This window comes from Diadema antillarum, unplaced genomic scaffold (genome assembly GCF_040938485.1).
Source record: "Diadema antillarum isolate AM-2024a unplaced genomic scaffold, OU_Dant_1.0 seq00001016_RagTag, whole genome shotgun sequence".
In the NCBI taxonomy this organism is placed as follows: Eukaryota; Metazoa; Echinodermata; class Echinoidea; order Diadematoida; family Diadematidae; genus Diadema; species Diadema antillarum.
This window is the reverse complement of record NW_027271851.1, coordinates 166,283-188,410: the sequence shown is the minus strand read 5'-3', so window position 1 is coordinate 188,410 and position 22,128 is coordinate 166,283. Positions and strand designations below refer to the sequence as shown.

The 22,128-nt window shown below is 38.3% G+C and overlaps 1 protein-coding gene across 1 annotated transcript in view; it reads left to right on the top strand.

The window, feature by feature from the left end:
* Positions 1–2,505: 2,505 nt before the first annotated feature.
* Positions 2,506–22,128, top strand: part of LOC139742710 (MAM and LDL-receptor class A domain-containing protein 1-like) — a 38,152-nt gene continuing 18,529 nt past the window's right edge. Inside the window, exons 1-5 of the mRNA XM_071653237.1 lie at positions 2,506–2,976; positions 3,888–3,993; positions 5,582–5,731; positions 19,785–19,856; positions 21,376–21,540. Coding sequence (XP_071509338.1) covers positions 2,506–2,976; positions 3,888–3,993; positions 5,582–5,731; positions 19,785–19,856; positions 21,376–21,540 — 964 coding nt within the window. The remainder of the gene's footprint in view (positions 2,977–3,887; positions 3,994–5,581; positions 5,732–19,784; positions 19,857–21,375; positions 21,541–22,128) is intronic.

Here is a 22,128-nt window from a genome sequence, read left to right as displayed (position 1 = left end):
TAAATGCATATTAGATGTATGGAAAAGAACATTATAACCAAATTCCGTATCTTTTTAGAAAAATGCTAAAAAACATAATTCCTTCCTTAATATTTCATGACAACAACTATTTATCCCATCAAATGGGGTATCAGCTTGTAGGAAATTTAATTCTCTTCAAAATGATACCATTTTTATGGTAATTTGTTATTCCTAACTAAAGTTATTCAAAAATAATCCGTCTCCTAGCAACGGGCGGCGCCCATCTTAGAAATATGCAAATAAGACGCGCACGCAACCTTTTTTTCCGCTGGCGACAACCGGATTCGGAAAATACAGGTTCTGACGATCTTCGAACATATCGTAGAATTTTGTTTTAGGGGGGGGTGCACGGGGACCCTTTCTGGCTGCTAGACTATGTGATTGTGCCGCGTATTAAAGTGGCCACCGTCGACGCTCTGATATTTCACCATGGAGCTACTACATACTAGTAGTAGCTCCATGATTTCACCGACAGCGTGTAACGTATGTTCTAGGCATCACTGAGATCTGGCCATTGTTTTGGATTCACGCGTGCGTGGAAAATGTGATTGAAGGCAAGTCATGATAATAACAGTCACAATTTTACAGAAGTATGAGGTGGAATTGTATAACTTCAAACAAAATTGTATTTGAAAGTTCACTGTCACTGGAGCGCCAGCATAGTTTGGATCACAGAGGGCGAAAGAAGAAATAAAACAGAAGGTAGTGCTCTATATCTCGATACAAACAATGATAATATATAATAAAAAATCAAACAAATAAAAACCAATTCAGTGGCTCAGGTTGTTTATTTGTTTGTTTGTCTTACGAAAATGTTTCCATGCACACTTTTATATAGCGTACAAAGCATGTAAATAAAATGAAATGTATTTGAACAGTCAATTCCATAACATCGGAAGCCATTGTGACCAATATGGCAGGAAAAAAAAATATGACATTGAGGTAAGGATACTATCATTATAATCAGAAATAAGTGGGGTAAAAACAATGAGGCGGCACTCACAGGAATAATATGACTTCAGTTTCTGCTAAAACAAATAAACAAAATATTGCTTAAGCATTTAGATTACCATACCGTCCAAGGTATTCTAAATGGAGAAAATGGAAAACAGGTTCTGTTTATGATACGCTTTTATATACTTATAACATCATAATCATATATCAATCATCAGATCCTTTAACAGTACATACGGAGGTAGAGGGCGCTGTATTCCTGCTGCCACATAGCAAAGTTTGCTCCCTGAATGTCATCCCATTTGTGTCATTTTCATAATGGAGTTTTGTATTTTACATTTACCAGTGCTAGTGTACAGTGCAGTGATCCTCCAGGACAAGTTTCAGCATTTTTCATCATTCTGCCAGCATGGATTTTAGTAGCAAGATTTTGACCTGGTTTACCTTGTCTATGCTCTGTATGTCTACATGTTCCACCACAGGCCTATGGAAACTCTGTGGAAGCCAGATTAAATGGAACACTATCATGCAAATGGAGGGTAGTGATCTGCAGTCAATAGACTGCTGCAACAATGGAGCTATTCAGCCAAGACTTTCTACCTCTTTCAAGTACACCAGATCACAGCTGTTTTCTCTAAGAGGTCATGCAAGCAGGACAATTCCTGTAGAAGCTTACAATGTCTTGAAAGAAAATAGCATATTCCATGCGAGAGGCAAGCGGGCTGGCTGTCACATGCATAGACGTGAATTCAAACACGTCAGCCCATCCAGTCAAGCTTTTAAAACTGTTGATGTAGATATTCTCAAGGTAGTATATTGGAATGCTCACTCTGTTTGTAATAAGAGTCACTTTGTGTGTGACTTTGTTCTTGAGAAGGACATTGATGTGCTGTTTCTCACTGACACGTGGCTCCCTGCCGAGGATACAGTCGTCACAGGAGAATTGACTCCACCTGGGTACACTTTCATCAAGGTATCTCGTTCAGCAACCATCGATCTAGGGCATCGTGGTGGTATCGGTATCCTTGCAAAGAAGGAACTCAAACTTATACACAATAAGGATGTTTTACATGCACTTAATGTTTCTAGTTTGAATATTCTATTGTGTCTAACATTTCCCGAATAGTGCACTATGTGATCATTTACAGGCCTCCACCATCAGCAAAGAACGGATTTAAAACTTCCACATTCATTGCAGAGTTTGAGGATTTTGTCCAGGAACTGAATCTGCTTCCAGGAAAGTTGGTAATAGGTAGGGATCTAAATGTTCATTTTGATCGTCCAAGTCAGGCTGACGTGAGTAAAATCAACTCTGCTTTGGAGTCATGTGATCTTGTCCAGCACATTAATCAACCCCCTCATAGACTCGATCACACTTTGGACCCCTTGATCACCAGATCAGATGAGTCAATTCTGACTGATAGTGAGGTCTGCAACAACCATGAATCTGATCACTATGTTATTTGTCTTCATCTAAACATACCAAGGCCACGGGTATTTTGAACTCTCACTTTCAGAGAGTACAAGGATATGAACCATGAGAATTTTTCTAATGATCTTGGTACATTGCTCGATGAAGGTGCTTCTCTTGATGACTGTAGAGATGTTGATAAACTTGTTGACTTCTTTAACTCTGCTGTGACGATTGTGCTTGATCATCATGCTCCAGTTACAGTGCGGACATTCAAACACAGACGTCATTCTCAGTGGTACAATGAGGATATATCCTCTGCCCGTCGGGAACGTCGTAGGGCGGAAAGGAGATGGCGCAAAGTGAAATCCCCCGAGAACTTCAGGTCTTACCACGACGCAAAGGACAAGGTCAAGAAGGCTCTCCTCACTGCTAAATCTGAATACTTTAAGGAAAAGCTTTCAGACTGTACTCCTAAGTCTGCTTTTGGAATCATTAATTCTCTCCTCAACCGCAAGGACACTGTTTTACCAGCTCATGATTCACCAGTAGATGTGAGTAACAAGTTTGCATCCTTCTTTGCTGATAAGGTCAGAGATTATTAGCTGTGACCCGAGTAACCAGTGCTGCAACTTGGTCTTGAACCCCATGTACGCAGATCAGCAAACTCAACATGAATTTGATTTTTCTGAGCTAACTTCTAAGACTTGCTGTCTTGATCCTTTACCTACATGGTTGCTGAAGAAGCATGTTCCGATTCTTGCTCCTTCGCTCACTGCTTTGGTAAATGTCTCTCTATCAACAGGAACCTTCCCAGACTCACTGAAGCAAGCTATTGTGATTCCAGTGATAAAGAAATCCTCATGTGACAAGGACATTCTAAAGAACTACAGACCAGTTTCCAATATCGAGTTCTGATCCAAGATCATCGAACATGTAGTCACATCTCAGCTTGTTCAGTACATGGACGAGTCTCATCTCTCCGAGTCCTTTCGGTCGGCCTATAAGAGTAACCATAGCTGCGAGACAGCCCTCCTCAAAGTCCAAGATGATATCCTTCGCAGCATTGACAAAAGGAAAGAGGTTATGCTGGTAATGCTTGACCTGTCAGCTGCGTTCGATACAATCGATCATGAAATTCTGCTCCATCGCTTACACAACACTTTTGGTATCGAAGGTTCAGCTCTACAGTGGATGGCTTCTTACCTCACAAATCGAAGGAGTCGTGTCTGCGTGTCTGGTCACTTGTCTAGGGAGTGTACTTCAGTAGTTGGCATTCCGCAGGGATCTGTAATTGGGCCCCTATTGTTCACCATGTATACCGGTCCTTTTGGAAATCTTCTTCGTGCTGAAAATGTTAAGTATCATATGTATGCAGATGACGTGCAAATCTATCTTGAGTTTGACCCCAGTGACCCTTCCAGGGTTAAACTCACTCTAAATGCATTGTCCAGATGTGTGGGTAAAGTGCAGGAATGGATGACTCTGAACATGGACCTAGGTCCATGCTCTGAACAAGCTGAAACTCAATGAAGAGAAAACAGAGTTTCTTGTTCTTGCCTCCCAACGCCATCTTAAGCTTGTACAGGACATCAAACTTGCTCTTGGTACAACTCTCATCTCTCCATCTGATCATGTGCGCAATCTTGGAGTTATCTTTCCTCTGGTGCAAAGATGAGCATGTATGTTTCACAGATCTGTAAGTTAGCTAACTACTACATCAGAAATCTGTGGAGGATCAGAAAATTTATTGATGCTTCTACTTGTCACGCAGCAGTCCGTGCATTGGTCTGTTCGCGACTCGACTACTGTAATGCTCTTCTTGGCGGAATCAGTCAGGCTGATGCGGATGGCTTACAGAGAGTTCAGAATGAACCTCTAGACTAGTGTACCATGTTCGTTCACGTTCTCATGCCACTCCTATTATACGTCAACTCCAATGGCTGCCAGTCAAAGCAAAAATATCCTGCAAGCTTCTCTTTCTGGTCTACAAAGTAGTCAACAATAGAGCTCCAGAGTACATTGGGGAGTGTCTGGTACGACACTCTCACTCTAGGCGCACTCGTCTTTCATCATCCGTTACCTTTACTCAACCACACACGAAAAAACTAGCCGGAGATGCAGCTTTCTCTTCTTCTGCTCCTAGGCTGTGGAATAAGCTTCCTCCTCTTCTCAAATCTTCACCCACACTTGATCATTTCAAACAAAACTTTAATACTTATCTATTTTGATGTCCCCATGTGTGCACTGGCCTTATACTGTCACTGCCTGGTATTTTGTATATATTTTATCTCCTATGGGGACCAGGGATGACATGTCATAGCGCTTTGCATCCAGTGGAAAAGGCGCTCTATAAATGTCTACTATCATTATTATTATAACAATAGAGCTCCAGAGTACATTGGGGAGTGTCTGGTACGACACTCTCACTCTAGGCGCACTCGTCTTTCATCATCCGTTACCTTTACTCAACCACACACGAAAAAACTAGCCGGAGATGCAGCTTTCTCTTCTTCTGCTCCTAGGCTGTGGAATAAGCTTCCTCCTCTTCTCAAATCTTCACCCACACTTGATCATTTCAAACAAAACTTGAATACTTATCTATTTTGATGTCCCCATAATTATGTGCACTGGACTTATACTGTCACTACCTGGTATTTTGTATATATTTTATCTCCTATGGGGACCAGGGATGACATGTCATAGCGCTTTGCATCCAGTGGAAAAGGCGCTCTATAAATGTCTACTATCATTATTATTATACGGAGACTTATTTTGCATGGATATATATATATATATATATATATATATATATATGTATATGATATTGCTTCATTGTTTTTTCTTGCGATATATACTTCTTAATCATGTTAAAAGATCCGCTTTTCAGTAAGTCATTCTTTTCTATCGCTTTATTTGTTTTGTTGCTACCATTGCAAAATGTTGATTGTTTTCTCGTTCTATGATAACTGCACGTATATACATATTTCAAATCATATTCTATGATGTGAACTTCCTTCCAATTGTTTAACAATATGAATGGCATGATAATTGACATATATACACTTTTCTTTGATGGAAATAAAGCATGATTATCTGGAATCGAAAAAAAAAATGAATGTTATGCACTGATAATTTCTTCTGCATGTGTGACCATGAGTTTAAACGTTTTACCTGTTTCTATGTGGTTTCCAGATATTTTCGCAACAGCAGCAGGAACATACTATTGTATATCGCACCAACTTTCGTTTCTCGACATCACCTATGCTACAACGGGTCAGAGGGATGAAGTGTTAAAGTTTAAGATCAGGTTGTCATGGCTACTAAAGCCTGTAAACTCTCAAGGTATGTAGTACACCTTTACGTATTTTTTTTCGCCGTCTGGATCACAGAGAAAGACGACGAAGTCAGAGAGGGACAGAGAGAGGGACAGAGAGAGAGAGAAGGAGAGAGAGAGAGAGCTAGAGTGGGAGCTAGAGACAGTCAAACACATTATCATCTTGACCTGTGATATCAACATTGATGCTCCCGAGCCTGAAACTGTAAATGAATCTGTTGACACTGTATCCTAAATTTGGAAGTCAAAGATATAGGGGAGGGGTATATCAACTGACTGTCAAAGCCAAGGTTGTTGCTATACGATCGTGTTCTTGGTCTCACCGGGGCCCAACGAGCTGGAGTCAAAAGGAGGTCAAATAGTGGGGCTCTTGGTGCTTACAGATCTGCAGAACTTCAGGAAGATGACGTTACCCGGGGGTGTAGTCAACTGGGCGGGGGTGGGGGTGGATATAGAAGCCCCCCCCCCCCCCCATCGGTTCCCACAATAGCTTTCTAGCTGGGGAGGGGGAAGGACGCAGTGTGCAAGTTTCTCTCCCTCGCAAACACACTATCTCCCGATTATCATGCTAGGAAGGGCCTTTCGCCCACAGTGCTGTTGCAAGTCCGATGAGGAAAAGTTTGTATGATTCAAAGTGTGAGCACGCAACTTTTTTCTTGATACAATGCATAATTAATACGATTGTTCTGTCTCCATGTTCCAGTATCAAAAGAGAATACAAGGAGAATGTTTAGAAGGCTACCATTATTTCAAGAGTCATATAGGCCCTAATCACTAATATTAACTACCTCTTTGTTAAGTGAAAATTGGAATTTTTGTTATAGCTCATTCATTCATTTCGCGTTTACATTAAGAAAATTGTTGAAATAATTTTTGTTATACTAAAACTCTGATCATGATATATATCCGGCAAGCAGTCTTCACAGTGTGACACCGATGTCATGACGTCATCTTCCCCTCCCTCTTCCCCCCCCCCCCCCCCCTCCCCACCTCAGCATATCCAGGAACCTGCCTACGCCATGCACCGTCCCAGGCAGACAGTTCGCTGCAGTAGGATCCGTCATCAGTTGAGCAGACGTTAGACCCAGCAACACCCTCTGCACGGTTGGATAAAACTTTCACTAAGATATGTATGTCAGCACTGCTCGCTTTTTCATCCTTTCGGCAAATATTTCAGTTTCCTTCGCATTGACTTTTGTATCTTTCCAACGACAAGAGACGTTACATTCTGTCCCAGAGTTGAGGCTCTTGAGGGAATAAACGCAGTACCAACGTGTACGGAGCAAGGATATATTCATTAGCTCAGTCTGACAACATGTGTATTATGGTGCTTCTGCGGCTGTTTCTTTTTCAGGGAATGTTATCTCTCCAGACAGTCCTGTCACGTAAGTACATCATAGCAATTGTAAGTTTGTGTATTATGATTTCATTGTAGGCTTTACGCTTTGGCGGGAAAGCTTTGAACAACGCTGTCTTTAGTAATTTTCTGTGACATCGAATCTGTGCCGCTGATTGTCGATGTATAAACACGGAAACTAAATCTAAAGTCATGACAGCTAAAACACACAACCAATAACAACAGTCAACGTTGTGGAAAATTCAGTGTTTCAATTGTGATACTTCGTATCACAATCTTCTTAAAGATCATGCACAAACTATATAAGAAGGCGTCTTGACTGGGGAGAACTTTTCTGTCTCCCGAAATCAACTCATCAGCAGACGGCGCATTTTGCCAAATTAGATACTTTTACCATGATTGCTGTTTGTACATCTTCACGACGTTAACTCGCTATCACCGCGGCCATTGTGTTGTCATAATGTCATACATGAGTGAAGTAGTACGTTCAGGTAGAGTCGAAACGGGTAAGATATTGGCCTCACCTCTCCGTTAATATTTATCATATAAAAGACTTATAACTATATTTATATTCCTCAGACGGAGGGAAGAATGGGACTGACCTTTCCCGCTGCGCTCCTGCTCTCCAAGAAATAACTGTATCTACGTCGCCGCATGGCAATTGAAATGCACATTCTTGAGATTTCAACTCAGTCCGACAAAAAGAACGAGAACGAAAATCTTAAAATGAGATGTTTATAGGGTATACATAACCAAAACAAAACTGAATCCATCAATACCTAATGCGACGGGACACGGTTTGACTTTTGAAAGGGCCGTTCATATCCTCCAAGTGAGTAGTATAGTGTGTACGATCACTTATTAGGAGGCGTCCACGTAGGGGTGGGTACCAAAGAGATTTTATGATTCAATGTGGAAGTCAGTATAAAAGAAAAGTACAAGTTGCTGTCAACACAACCACCAACAACAAAACAAGCAAACAAACAAACGAGGATATAAACGAAGAAATAATAACATGCGTGAAGAGTTTATTTTGACCATAATGAGGATCATTTTGACTGTACACATAATACATTCTGTGTATAATAATTCGTATTTTTGTTTAATAATGTGTATGTGTGTGTGCACGTGTGCGTCGCGTGGGTGTATGTGTATGAAATAAGTGAATTTCTTATCGCAACACCACCACCCACCACAGTTGCGATGCAATAACGCAACGATGTGTAGCACACATAAGTTAGTACCCATTCATGATGCTGTCTACGTCACCATGTAAAGAAAAGGAAAACAAAGCAAAAAAAGATAAGAAAATATTGTTCATGCAGTTCGCCGGTAACTTTCTTTTTTTATTTAGCAGTTCTGACTTAGGAGAGACAGACTTGCCATGTAAAAAATCGCCTCGATTGTCCTTGTCAGTGAAATTATGGTTACTTTTCACCCGACATATGACTCACGTAGTGTGGGGGGAAAACGCTAATCTGCCGCCGTGATGGCAATGAAGAAAACACCGGCCGTAATTCTTAGGGGATATGTATGGCAAGCGTTCTTCAAGAGCATATAGGCCTATAGAGAACTGAAATCAAGTTCAACCCGTAAAGACCCAGTTTAACCACATTACTGCGATTTGTTGTTTTATCTTTAGTCACATTTTTAAAAATTCGTTGTATGCGCGTGTTTCAAGGTAGATGTAAAAAAAGAGAATGTAGCCGATATATCATAGGATATATATATATATATATATATATATATATATATATATATATATATGTGTGTGTGTGTGTGTGTGTGTGTGTGTATATCCAACATTAGTCAGTGTAGTTTCAAAATTTAGAGCACCCTTATTACTATCGTACAGACTGACCTTTAAGTTGGCAACACTTTCTAATACATCAGAATTCTGCTTCTCCCTCAAATTGACGAAGTTTTCTACTAATTTTTGCTCGTAATAGTGAAATTACCGTGTTTTTTTTTATCATGGCTGCTACTACTTAACATTTATTAATTCGGTGCTTATTTACATCAATGTATAGGGCAATCTGTCAGTCATTGAATTGCAATGATAAAAACATCTCGACGCAAGCATTAATTATTTTGAAGAAACTAACGTTGTTTCTAACTTGCTCTGATAACATGTACAATGAAATTAAGCGGTGCCAATCTACTGTGGATGAGATGACAATTTCTGCAGTAATTCTCCACTATATAACCATAGCTAGGTCTTGAAGGGTGTATATGTAGGCACTATTATGACATCGCGTATATAGTGAATGGTATTGAGAGTGGTGTTGAAACATAAAATTATTAATATACGAGCTGCAGTCACTTACACATAATAGGGTGTACATCCTGTCGGCCTGAAAGTGGGAAACGTTCATGAACATGGATACGATTATCATAATTCTGTCATTCTTGCCGACGATTTATTGATGCTTATTAGACGTGATTCCATAGAGTGAGATTTCTATAGGCCTACAGCCTTAGGATGAGATGCAAAACTCCCAAAATCCAAAAGTCCAGCTCAACAGAAGGACATTTTTTAGAGTATTGGAATAAAATATGAATGGAAACTTTGTGTATGATACATTCTACTCATCGTTGCAAAATAGGAATGAAGTCACAGCTGTTTACATGAAAGGTTCTAAATTCTGTGTATAGTTAATTCTTGTTTTCGCTTTTTTGTTTGTTTGTTTGTTTGATTGTTCGTTTAGTTAATTATTTCTTCCATATAGCTGCCACCAAAATTTACTTCAGCGTTTTCCCCCAAAAAAATCCTTATCTTTCTTTTACAAACCAACCGCATGGTCGAATTGATCCATTAGAGTGATAAGTTGGTTAAATCTATACACTGTATTCCATCCTGGCGATATCAGATAAATCACTTAATCTGCCTTCTGAAACCTTACTTCTCCTTAGGCCCCCTTTTTTGTCACTCTAAAAAATACGCGGAATCCTACACGAAATTCAGGTCATCAGAAAGTAATGTTGATTTCAGCTGCAGCCGAGTGCAGTCACCTTGGAATTGATGATTTTCTCACTGCGTAGGTGACATTGGAGTCAAACTCCAAATGAGATAAACAAATCCGAAGTTATTTGGCCTTAAAGGGAAATACCACTCCATGTTCAAGTTGGATTCAGAGAGCAGAGTCAACGAGCAAAGAGATATTTTACAGTTTCACTGAAATCAGACTGAGACAAAAAGAGATACGAATTAAAAAACAAACAATCAAACAAAAATGTTCGTACGCTTTGGGGGAGAATATAAAGCAGCATAGATCGCAACCACATTATCAAACAAAACAAAAAAAAATAGACGAGGGGATGTCATCGCCTCAAAACGATTATTTCAGTTTGGAAATGACACGTTTTGATGTTTTTGTCGATGATTTTTAGCCATTAAAGCAGCTTATCCTCGTACAGCAACAACAAAATATATAAATGCGCAGATCATAATTACTTTTCAATGACTTGATGATTTAATTCAAAGCATACGATTTCGTCGGACGGGACGTGACATCACCATCTTATCCAAATTGCAGATATTCTTCTGCGTATCAAAATTTTTTTTAGAAAAACCAAGACTTTTATTCTACTTGAATTCCTAGTTCTATGTAAGACCTTAACAAAGTTTTTTTTAACAAAGGCATGTCACTTGAACTTGTACATCAGGTTCGGGTTTGTCATGCTCATCTCTTGACATGACACTGTAAAGTTTACGCCCCACGGGGGTTTGACTTTTAGAGAATTCCTTTGGAAACTCACGTGTGGATGTTTGTGTGGGGGTCAATAAACACGGTTAATGTGTTTGGAAACTTTCGTTAAAGAACATTTCTTCGCAACCTTCCTTAAATACTCTATAGAACGGTGCAATGGTGAATCAAAATTTTGGAATGCAAATTTTCTGGTACAACTTTTATCAACTCTCCATTTCCTAGTGCTAGTTGTAATTCAACCCACTTCTACAGATTCAAGCACGCAAACACAAACACAACACACACACACATACACACACACACACACACACACACACACACACACACACACACATATATATATATATATATATATATTTACTTATTTATTCATTCATTTATTCATTCATTCAGTCATTCAGTCATTCATTTATATCTATATACTATATACATACACACATGTAAATGATAACAAATACAAAGGGGCGTTGCTCGCGAACCTCCTGAAAGAGCCCACCAAGCTTGCCAAGCGGAACTGTGGTGTATGATGCCTTGGGGATCCACTATGATGTCCTACTTCCGTGTGTTCTCCTCAATGATACGATGGGAAAATGCTGGCAGCTCCTGTATGGCAAAACACTGTGACTAGTGATCACTATTATGTCATTCTTTTCATCATTAGGTGTATTTTCAGCTCAGGTTACCACAGCTGATTTGTCATTTCTAGCTTTATCTCATTAGCAACTGAACGGCCCGAAACAGCCCGTCCATTTTTATATAGTTTTATGCTTTATGATTGTTTTTTTTTCATGTAGAATATATAATTATGTAATTTCAAAGAGGTCAAGGTCAAGAAAAATATGTCAGAATTACTTCTTTGACACAACATTCTCTTGGTAAAATCTCAATAGGCTTTCAAATAATTATGATATAATTGACACAAATAAACATTCAGAGAGATACTTTAAATTATTTAGAAAGTTGTGGAAATGAGGGCAATATTGCTGTACCTATCAAGGAACCATAGGCCATTATGTACAGGATCTTCAGTTGCTAAGTGGTTAAAAGCAATTCTCTTTCCATCGGTTGCTGTCCTCACATTATTTTCATTTTTTTAAAATAGATTTTCTGTATAGAAAATAGATATAGAAAACGTAGATCGTACTGAGAAATGTTCGTCGACGATATATTGCGTATAAACGGGGAATTTTGCGCTCAAGTTTAGACGAGATTCTACGAAGTGACATATCGCTTTTAGTGAGGCATGGATAGGTTAAAGAATGATTTGCAGCAAATGCCAAACACAAGCTAAATCACGTTCGTGGGTGAGCGTATCACTTCCGAACACATTCCAATAGGTAAATTATCGTTACATTAACTGTGCGTATCGACTAAAGCCATTTATTACATGACATACATTCACACATAATCTGATGTATTGTTATAATTATGCAATTATCATAATCAGAATTGAGTTTCAACATGTCTTCGGTAAAATTTTCCGTGCAATTTCCGTGTAATTTCAAAAGCATTGCAGATTATCACGGGGAAATACACTGAATTTTATGTGTTTGAAGGCCTCTATTCATAAAACAAGCATATTTTGTTGATCGATAGAACTGCATGCACTCAATTCAATTTGGAAACTTGTAAACACTTTGGGCGTTGCCTCAAATGCCACTGTGTCGGACATTATTTGATTGCATTCGTGCGTTCATTTGTGATCAAGTCGCACATTTCTTCGCGTCATTCGTTTCTATACTACTGTGAGTCTTTAAAAGATTTGATTCAGTGTGATTTTGTGATTGTCAGTACAACTTCAACGCCGTGCCAAGAATGCGAAGTCATGTTACCGTAATGATTGCCACGTGAACTTGATCACCAGAAATATGCCCTAATTGGCATATCAGTGGACCAATGAAATAGAAAAAGTTGGCTCCCTATGCCGCGGAATTGAAATTACTGGCGATATTCATCTTTGACGAAACTTTCCAAATCATATAGCATCGTTTCTGCTGACAGCGCGTGACGTCAAACGGAACATGTCAAATGTAATTTCAGCGAATCACAGTAGTTTTTAGGGGAAAATTATAATGAATATGTCAATATCATTCATAGATGAGCCTCCTACTTGTTTCTAATTTCTTGGAACATATACTGAAAACGTTTGCTATAACCATTGTTTGATATTGCAAGAGACACATTGTAAAATATGTCATTTTGTTCCAGGTAAATTTTTAGTGCAATTAGCCTAGCCCCCTCCCCCCTCCATACCTATTACCAGCGTTCGATAAATGGGGTTATTACTTTCGTGGAACGCCATTAAACGGGTTTCGGAAAACGAAGCCAGTACTCAAAGCCTGCAATTAACCGACTGTTATCCCCGGTTTCTTGTTACATTGTAACGAACCCCCGAGTCTTTATCATTAATGCCATACGATGATAATATCCGTCATGTGCTCACATGTGAAATTAAGTCCGCCTTATCCCACGGGTTCTTGTTACATTGCGATGAACTCCCTAGTCTTTTTGGAACGATTGCTACTATTTAATGTAATTATGAAAGTATCCGTCGTCTGCTTACATGTACAACAAGCCGTTTTTCCTCTACACAATGTATGAATACGTTATGATGAGATCAAGCTGACATATATTCATTACTATCACGTGCAGGTCATGGCAATTGTTGAAGTAAACACTCGTAATTCGACAAAAAGGAAAATTCAATAATTCCATCAATATTGCATACTGTATTAAGCAATCACATTTGGTTTCCAGTGGTATTAAGATGATTAATTAAGATGTATTTTAAAAGACACCTTTAATATTCGTGCTTAAGGCAGGTAAGATAAGAGGAAATGCTTGAAAGACAGATTTGAGACAATTCTATTTCACTAAGTTCTTTACCAAATCGTTAATTGCTTAAATGTCCATGTTTTTTGATCGTGTAGAATAATTCTTTAAAAAGAACACAAAAAAAACTGACTGATGGTACAGAGAGATGTAGCTGGAATTGGAAATTAGCGTTGCGGTTATTGTTCTCATCATGACTATCGTTACTAAAATGTTTATCGTTATCAATGTTAGTTTCAATATCTGTGGCGTTATAATCTTCAGTATCATCATCGTTTATAGTAGGGCATATGTATCTGAAACTATAATGTATCCTCAATTCAATTGTCCACATTTGCTTTGAAAGGAGCTGTTCTTGATATTTTCTGGTAATGATTAGACACATTAATCTGATTTGTTCATGCGCACTCTTAAATCACGGGCAACATTAATACATTGTTTCTAAATTTGCCTTCCCACTTTATGCGTGTTTTCAAGCTCCATCGAGACTGAAAGATGTTAGTTGCTTTTTTTTTTTAAACTGAAGAGATTATGAAGTGATATCTGTTGTCCGTGCAATGGTTATCATTTGAGGTAAAAATTTATAAAGCATCTTGTCTTCGAAGCATACTTACATCCTTCTCATTTTAGAAGCATATTATCGACGAATCTATCTTTTGGATTCTTCCAAGCAGAAGCTATAGTGTAGCCCTGTCAAAGAAAAAAAAAGTGTGCGAATTTGTTTATCAGAAAGAATAGAGTTGGTGCCCTTCCATGGCATGATCGTCATATCAAAATAAACATACAACGACCAAAGGAGTTCGCATCTGTATATTTAGGCATTTACATTCACACTTATACATTACAGTCATGCCATGTTGCTATGCTTTTGTGTTTGTGTTTTTAACGTGTTTGTTTTATTTTTTCCGCCCTGTCTGTCCTGTTTTAACTACTTTATATATCTTTTTTTTTTAAATCAAGAGAGTCAAAGTTTTTTGCGTCGAGTGCATGAGTTGTCCACAGTGACAAGCGCTGCTTTTAAGTGGACCCCCAGATGTAATGTAACATGCTTGTTTTTAGACTACGTATAAAATGTACATGATTTCAATTTGGCAATTTCTCCTAATTTTCATCTTACTGTTAAGTAATGTGCACTCAAGATTATTTGTAATTTCCATATATCATGTTCTGTGGAAGAAAAAAATGAAAATCGATTGAACTGATTTCTTAATTGAATTGAGTCTTCCTGGCCATGCTGGCATTCAACTTCCCGTGCATAAGTTCTTTCAGTACCTGTCTTAGATCGTAGGATATGTATTCTTGAAATGGTTAATGGTTGCATTTCATTTTGAGGCATTTTAGGTGAAGCGAAGAAGCTTTATGTGAGAGGATTTAGAAAAAGGGGATTAGGCTTGCTTAGTTCTTTTCTTGTTTGTTTGTTATTGGTGTGTTTGTTTGTTTATTTTGCTGACTTATGCCTAGCTCAACTTGTTAGAGAGGGTCTAGCAGTCTGTAAAAGAATTTACTAGAAATTAATTGAAGCTGTTATTTGACGGGATGTGTTACTGTTATCTCAGTGCAATGCATGGTCATTGCGTTGCAATGTAGTTCATAATATTATAGCCTAAGGTATGATTGTGTGTGTTTGTTGTTGTTATTGTTGTTGTTGTTTTGTGAATAAAGATGAGCATGGAAAGTGACGCAATTATGCCTTGTAAGCATATGGCTTTTGCTTCCTGTGTGATGGTAACAGCTTTCTGCAGCAGAGGCCTACGAGGGTGGAACCCTCGATTTCACGGGCCCTCCATTTTGTGTCCTCTCCGAGGAATAGACGTATTGTTTCCCTAAAGCTTTACAAATCGATTTCAAGCCATGTCCAAACAAACAAACAAACAAACAGACAAAAAGAATGGTGGAAGTTTTACTAAAGCTTCAACATACAACATTACTGGTCGATGATTTAGCAATTCAACAACATACGTTCTTCTCGTCAGTGCATGCTCGGTCACAACGACACAGGGAAAAATTAACAGACTTCAGATGAATAGAAATTTTGCTCTTTATCTTTATTTCGTTTAAAGGTGGTAATTCGTGATTTTGTGTGCTGTAAATGGCATCATCAGTTATACGCCGGGGCCAATTGGCATGATCACCTCAAACAACTTTGCACAATTTGAAACTATAGTTACGCATGTGAAGATTGAACAACCTGTAACTATCTAAATTTATGTCTGGTTGGATGACGTCACTCTATAATTTGAACATAAGGCAGTTATGGTGGAAGTATACTTTAAATAGGGCCTATAATATACCCGAGACAGGTAGCACTTTCTTCAGCAATTAATGATAGCGGAGATAGCTCTGATTTACATGAAAATCCTATATACATACAAATCCTGTACCTCAATGGAATATAGCTTCAAACTATTTCTTAAGTAGGGCTAATTGGAAAGTCCGTTCGTCATCAATATGACATGCCATCCATAGTACTGTTTATCTATCTATTTAGTCTTCTTTAAAGGACAAGTTCACCTTCATAGACGTGTGGGTTGAGTGAATGCAGCGATATTAGTAGAACACATCAGTGAGAGTTTGAGCAAAATTTTGAGCAATCTGTTCAAAAGTTATGAATTTTTGAAGTTTCCGCTCAGTCACGGATGGATGAAAAGACTACTATAGCTTTTGATGTCACATGAGTACAACGATATAAAGAAAGAATAAAGAAAGTTCAACTTCTCTCTTTCAGAAGGCAGGGGGAATAATATTACCCTTAACATACGTCAGTAGCAAGTCGAAGAAATGTGCACTTTATTCAAAAAGTAAAGTTTTGTGAAATTCTCTTTTCATTTTCCTTACATAGTTGTATACACATGTGACATCATACACTGTAGTAGTCTTCTCTTCCAGCAGCAGTGACTGCGCAAATGGTTATACTTATAATATTCATAACTTTTGAACGGATTGTCCAATTTTCCTCAAACTTTCACTGATGTGTTCTACTAATATTGCTGCGTTCTCTCAATCCTTATGTATATGAAGGTGGACTTGTCCTTTAAAAGACGCCACGTTCAGTGGATATCTAGAATAAATCTGTCTTAGTATGACTGTGACGTCACTCTGTTCAATATCTATGGCATTATACATAACTATGCCGGGGCGTTTGATATGTATCTGAAATACATCTGTCTAGACTGTGACGTCAGTCTTCCACATAGGTTAACAGGACGTCATATTTGATGACTGACTGTCACTGTACCGTCGAAACGTTCATGCTGCTTTCCCGTTCCGTTATCGAATTTTTGCCGAGCTCTCATTTCTTCGATGTGATAGAATTTATGCACAACTTCCTGCTCTTCGCGGGGGTACACACCCCTATCGCAGCATGGCGAAAACGAACTTTTGGCGCTCATACAACATTCACATCAACAGAATGTTCGAATTTCTTTTCCTTCCCCCTTTTAACAGCAGCAACATTATCGTCTTTACTCATACACACTCATACAGTTTCCTAGACGCCCCTGCACATAGTGCACTGAGTCATAATGCAAGGATACCCCTATAGCGTAGATTCTGTTTCTGTCTGGTTCTGTATGTATTGGGAACACAGTGGGGGGGGGGGGGGGGTACAGGTTAGCACTATGGACAATCACCTGTTCTCACCTCGTCGATGACACACGACCGTCTTCTTCTCATGTAGCGAGGATTTCTTCGGGTGCATTCCATTCTATGGTACTATCCGTCACGCGTATGTGACTGACTTACTGAAGTGCCATTGAATCACACACTATTGACCGCTTTCCTTGTTAACTATAGAGCTCAATATAAGAAGTGTTCACTGAATGTGATGAGTTGAAACTCATGGAGGGCAATTTTGGGAGGAATATCCGCTAAAGCTAAAGCAGCTCATTTACGAAAGCCGATTGCTTGACTATTAACGCACTCAGTTACACCCAGGTGCTTGAAATGCGTGCCTGGAAATGTGGGGGTATAATGGAACTGACAGTGCCTTTTGTGAGAACGGTGCTGACAATGTAGGGGCTACCCTGGGTAAAGTAGCTATCATTTTATATCAATAAGTTATCATTATCGTCATTGTCATCATTATCATAATCATGGTTCACAACACTCAGGAAGCCAATATAAGATTGGGCATCTCTAAAAAATGAATAATACACACTTTATTGTTGTTGTTGTTTTTTGTACTTATCTTGTTCTTCGTAACTGTTTTAACTATCTGTCGATGCATTTTACACCACTTACAGCAACTTTGATGACGTCAGCTTTAGTTTTAAAGAGATATAGGAGATAGCAATCCCTTATGAATCGTGTTGATTAGCTTCTGAGAAGGAATTACGCATGCAACACATCTTCAATGAAGGAGAGAGCCATCCACGAACAAAAGTTTTTAATGTATACTGTATTAATTTTGATAACCTTTTGTCACATTTGAATTTCATCATTCTTAATAGTGCATATAGATATAGTGTTCGTGCAATGACAAAGTAAAATTTGAATAACGTTTGGGGAAGGAAATGGCCCCCCTGCTATAACACGGTCCTGCTGTGTGTACTGCCCTGCTCCTATGAAGTAGACTACCTGCATCCCGTTTGTGGGTATTTTGATCTCAGACGAACGTCAGTGTTCAGGATGGACTAAAATAGCCTTTTTGCCGAGGCTAAAGGAGTATAATATGGCTCCCGAGTCTGTATATTTCACTATGAGCATCATTGTATTATGCGCTTTAATTTCAAGATATTCATTATATACAGAACGGAGTGTTGTTTGTTTGTTAACATTTGTTTGTTTGTTTGTTTGTTTTTGAGGGGGTTGCTTGTTTGCATTTATTCTGCTTCTAACGTCAAAACAAGATAAAATTACATTTGCAAGAGAATCTTGCAGTTGCGATCTTACAAATTTCATTTGTTAGAGGGAGACAAACTGAAGAAAATTCAAACCTCATAGAATTACATTGTTATAAAGAATTGAACGAAACATAATTAAATTAAAAAGAAGCAAAAGATAAGTATAGTATCATCGTAATCCTGCAGCATGATGATTATATAGCATATAATAATTGTTGCATAAATAATAAAAGGCAATATGTTAATAGGGAAGCAGGGGATCATCGGCATACCCATAGCTTGACTGATGGACTGAAGCTCAGGTATTTAGCTCAGGGTTGCCTCTCAAAAAAAAAGGTAGTTTTTCAGCGTGTAATGGCCCAGAGAAAGATGTAGGGTAGAGCTGTGCACATGCAGACATGCAGAATGCATGTGCATAAGATGTTTGTGCTGGATGGGGCCATGCGATATAATCATTATTCATCAATATCAATACAATAATGCTAAAGAGATGACATCATAATCTCAACTAGGTAAGGTAAATTATGCTGATGTATTCTACTGAGTGTATTGCGTCACGATATATTTCTTTGTGCTATAATTGTATAGCTTGTCAGGAATGCAGGGATGTTCGTGTTTTGACTAGAGGGTGTCAGGTAAAAGGGATCCGTATGATGACTGACTCACCTGTGTTCTTTGAGGGTTTTAATATGTCAGGGGGGAATCTGTTGAGTGTCGTGTATAGGATACGAGTGAATGCTTGCATTATGATTGAAGAAGAAAAAGAAGAAGAAGAAGAAGAAGAAGAAGAAGAAGAAGAAGAAGAAGAAGTGTTCCTTTCAAAGAGATAGATGAGTATGCCTACTTTTCTTGCGGTATATACAAAGTGGACATTGCATTATTCAATTCCTTTAGCTCATCATTCTGCTTGAAGGATATCACCCTCCCTCTAAGTTTGATAACAAAATAGCAAGACTCTCTGAAGGAAAGCCTCACCTTGTAATGAACAAGATGGCAAAAATTAAACCTAATTCCCATACCTGCAGTTCGCCAATACTATAAGCTGGGCCATCGAGACCTTCGAGCTCGCGCCATGCATGAGTCAGAGAAGAAGTATGATTAAATTATTAAAGCAAAGGCAGTTTACAAAATATCCCTACTTTCGAGTGAGGCATTGGTTTCAAGCGCTTAATTCGTTTTCAGCTTTTTTATCGATATGATATCGGGCTTGAGATTGAGAATGCCCCATAAGAGACCGCATGTATGCTTCCATAATTATGTGACCTAAGAGGAGGTCACAATAATTTATTTCATGAATTTTAATTTAATTGAAACACATAAGTGAGTGACCGAATTATTATTCTTTTTCTGTTTTTTTTACTTCTTCTTGTGTGTTTTCTTTCCTTCAATTCTCATTTTTTGACATATTTCTCTCTTTCTCCAATCATTTTTTTTTTTCATTTCAGAATCTTAGTGTTGGCTTTAACCCCATAAGGGCTTGTTTGTCTTCGATTTTTTAAATGTATTTATTGATCATATACATTGATGTGATAGAACATAAGTGATAAATAGAATACTAATAGATACATTTCATATCATAGACATGATTGTGGATGTATCTAAAAACATTTCATGTTTTTTTTTCTGAATGACAGTGTTTTCAAAGATGCATAATTTTTGTTCTTGCACTGATTTTCAGTTTTAGGCGGCCGCTACTGGTCTTAGTGCATATATTCGACTTCTGTTACAAGTCTGTTGTTTGTGGAGCACGTTGTCCTGTATAGGTATCACTCACAGATTCTTGAGTCGATATAATGTTCGAATGATACCTCATGCAGACGACACTATTTCGAAGCTCTTTCTAGCCATGACGAACTATTTATATACTCGGGTGTATTTCAGACTATACAATTTCCCCATCTTGTAGTCATAAAGCTGAATACACTAAATTTGGCGAACCATACACGGGACATTGGCTCTAAATGAGTTTCTCCGCCTCCAATCTTTGGCCACAATGGCTTGACATTGTTGAACGGTGAGGGAATATCAATAGTTTTTTCCCGGATTTCCGGCCCGAATAAAGGCAATATTCTACTTTAAAATCTACAGTACCTCTGTCCACGTCTGTAATTGCACTCGTTTTTATACCACTACCAGCATTTAATCTAAACATGATACGAACTATGATTTCCATATCTTTTTAAGCGTCATCTTCATTACTGCATGTCTCCATTAGTTGTTGTGATCGTACACATGATATTGACTTCTCTATGGTTTTCTAATTTTTGTGCCTGTGAGGTTAAGTGTTTCAACGTTTATTTAACATTCCTTGTATGTCCTTGCCGATTTTACCTGTGTACGGACCAAAATACTGTAATGGCTGTCCTATGTAATTTTTCCTATTTACACTTGATGATATTGTATGGTGAACAATCTGCTTCTTCGTTGTGTGTCATTATTCTCATGAAGATGAAGGGAATACTGTCATGATATTGATTCTTCCCTTGTAATAATGACATAAATGCTTTCTATGTTATGTGCTTTATTAAATCATGTAATCGGACATAAAGAAATGTGGACAATCAAAGACGAAGCAAAGTAAAAAAAAAATGTAAATGTGGATGGAGTGAAACCAGCAATGTTAGTAAACACATCAGCCAAGTTTAAGGAATATCTGATAATTATTTCACAAGTTATGAATAAAATTGTTGAAGTTTCGGTAGCGTCATCCATACATGACGTCATGAACTGATGTAGTCGTCTTCTTATCCAACAATGACGGCAGTGAAACTTTAAAATTTCATATATTCTTTTATCGATTGTCCGATCGATCTTCCTCAAACTTCGCTGATGTGTAATATTGCTGATTTCGATCAATAGATCCACATTATTTTATGTGGGTTTTGCTTATGACAGTAGATATAATTCTTTCTTTGCAGAAAATTCTTCTCCCTTGCTGAACGTTGACTTTGAGGGTACGGATCTTGGCGGGTTCACCCAGAACAGGGTGGACCCTTACGACTGGCTGTGGAGGAAGGGACGGAGCCGAATGCACGTCAATGGCCCGCTGGTCGATCATTCCACGGGCACGTCAACAGGTGAGCCTATATTGTGGTTCGGTATGGTTGCTGACCATTGTCGGAAGGAATTATGATATCACCATAATCTTAGGTTCAAGATGTTGATATTCTTTGTAAGTCTTTAACAAAATTACCTTTTTATTGGTATTTTTTGTCATTCATATGTCAGTTTTTACCTTTTTAGATGGCTGCCATACTTTACTTCTTCAATGAAAAGAAGCGTCACATAAAAAGGAAGTTACTGCTTTACCATTCAGGAATATTGATGACATAGCTAATCTTAAATATAAGAAAGATACATTTGCATTTTGAAACGTATGGTCATCCGCTGTTAATCGAATTTCCACAAATGACCACAAATGAGAGTAAACCGGCATTTTCATCAGCCAATTTGTGTTAACACATTTATTACAGCCACGTTATAGGTTTGTCATAAAACTTACGTATGGCCTATTATTATCATAAATGGAAATTGCAACTCATTGCATGGCTCATAGTGCATTGAACAAAAGTCAAATCATTCAATAATGTTCAATTCAGAGCCATTGAATGCTTGTTGTTGTTGTTGTGTTGTTTGCTGTTGTTGTTGTTTTGATATTAAGGAAG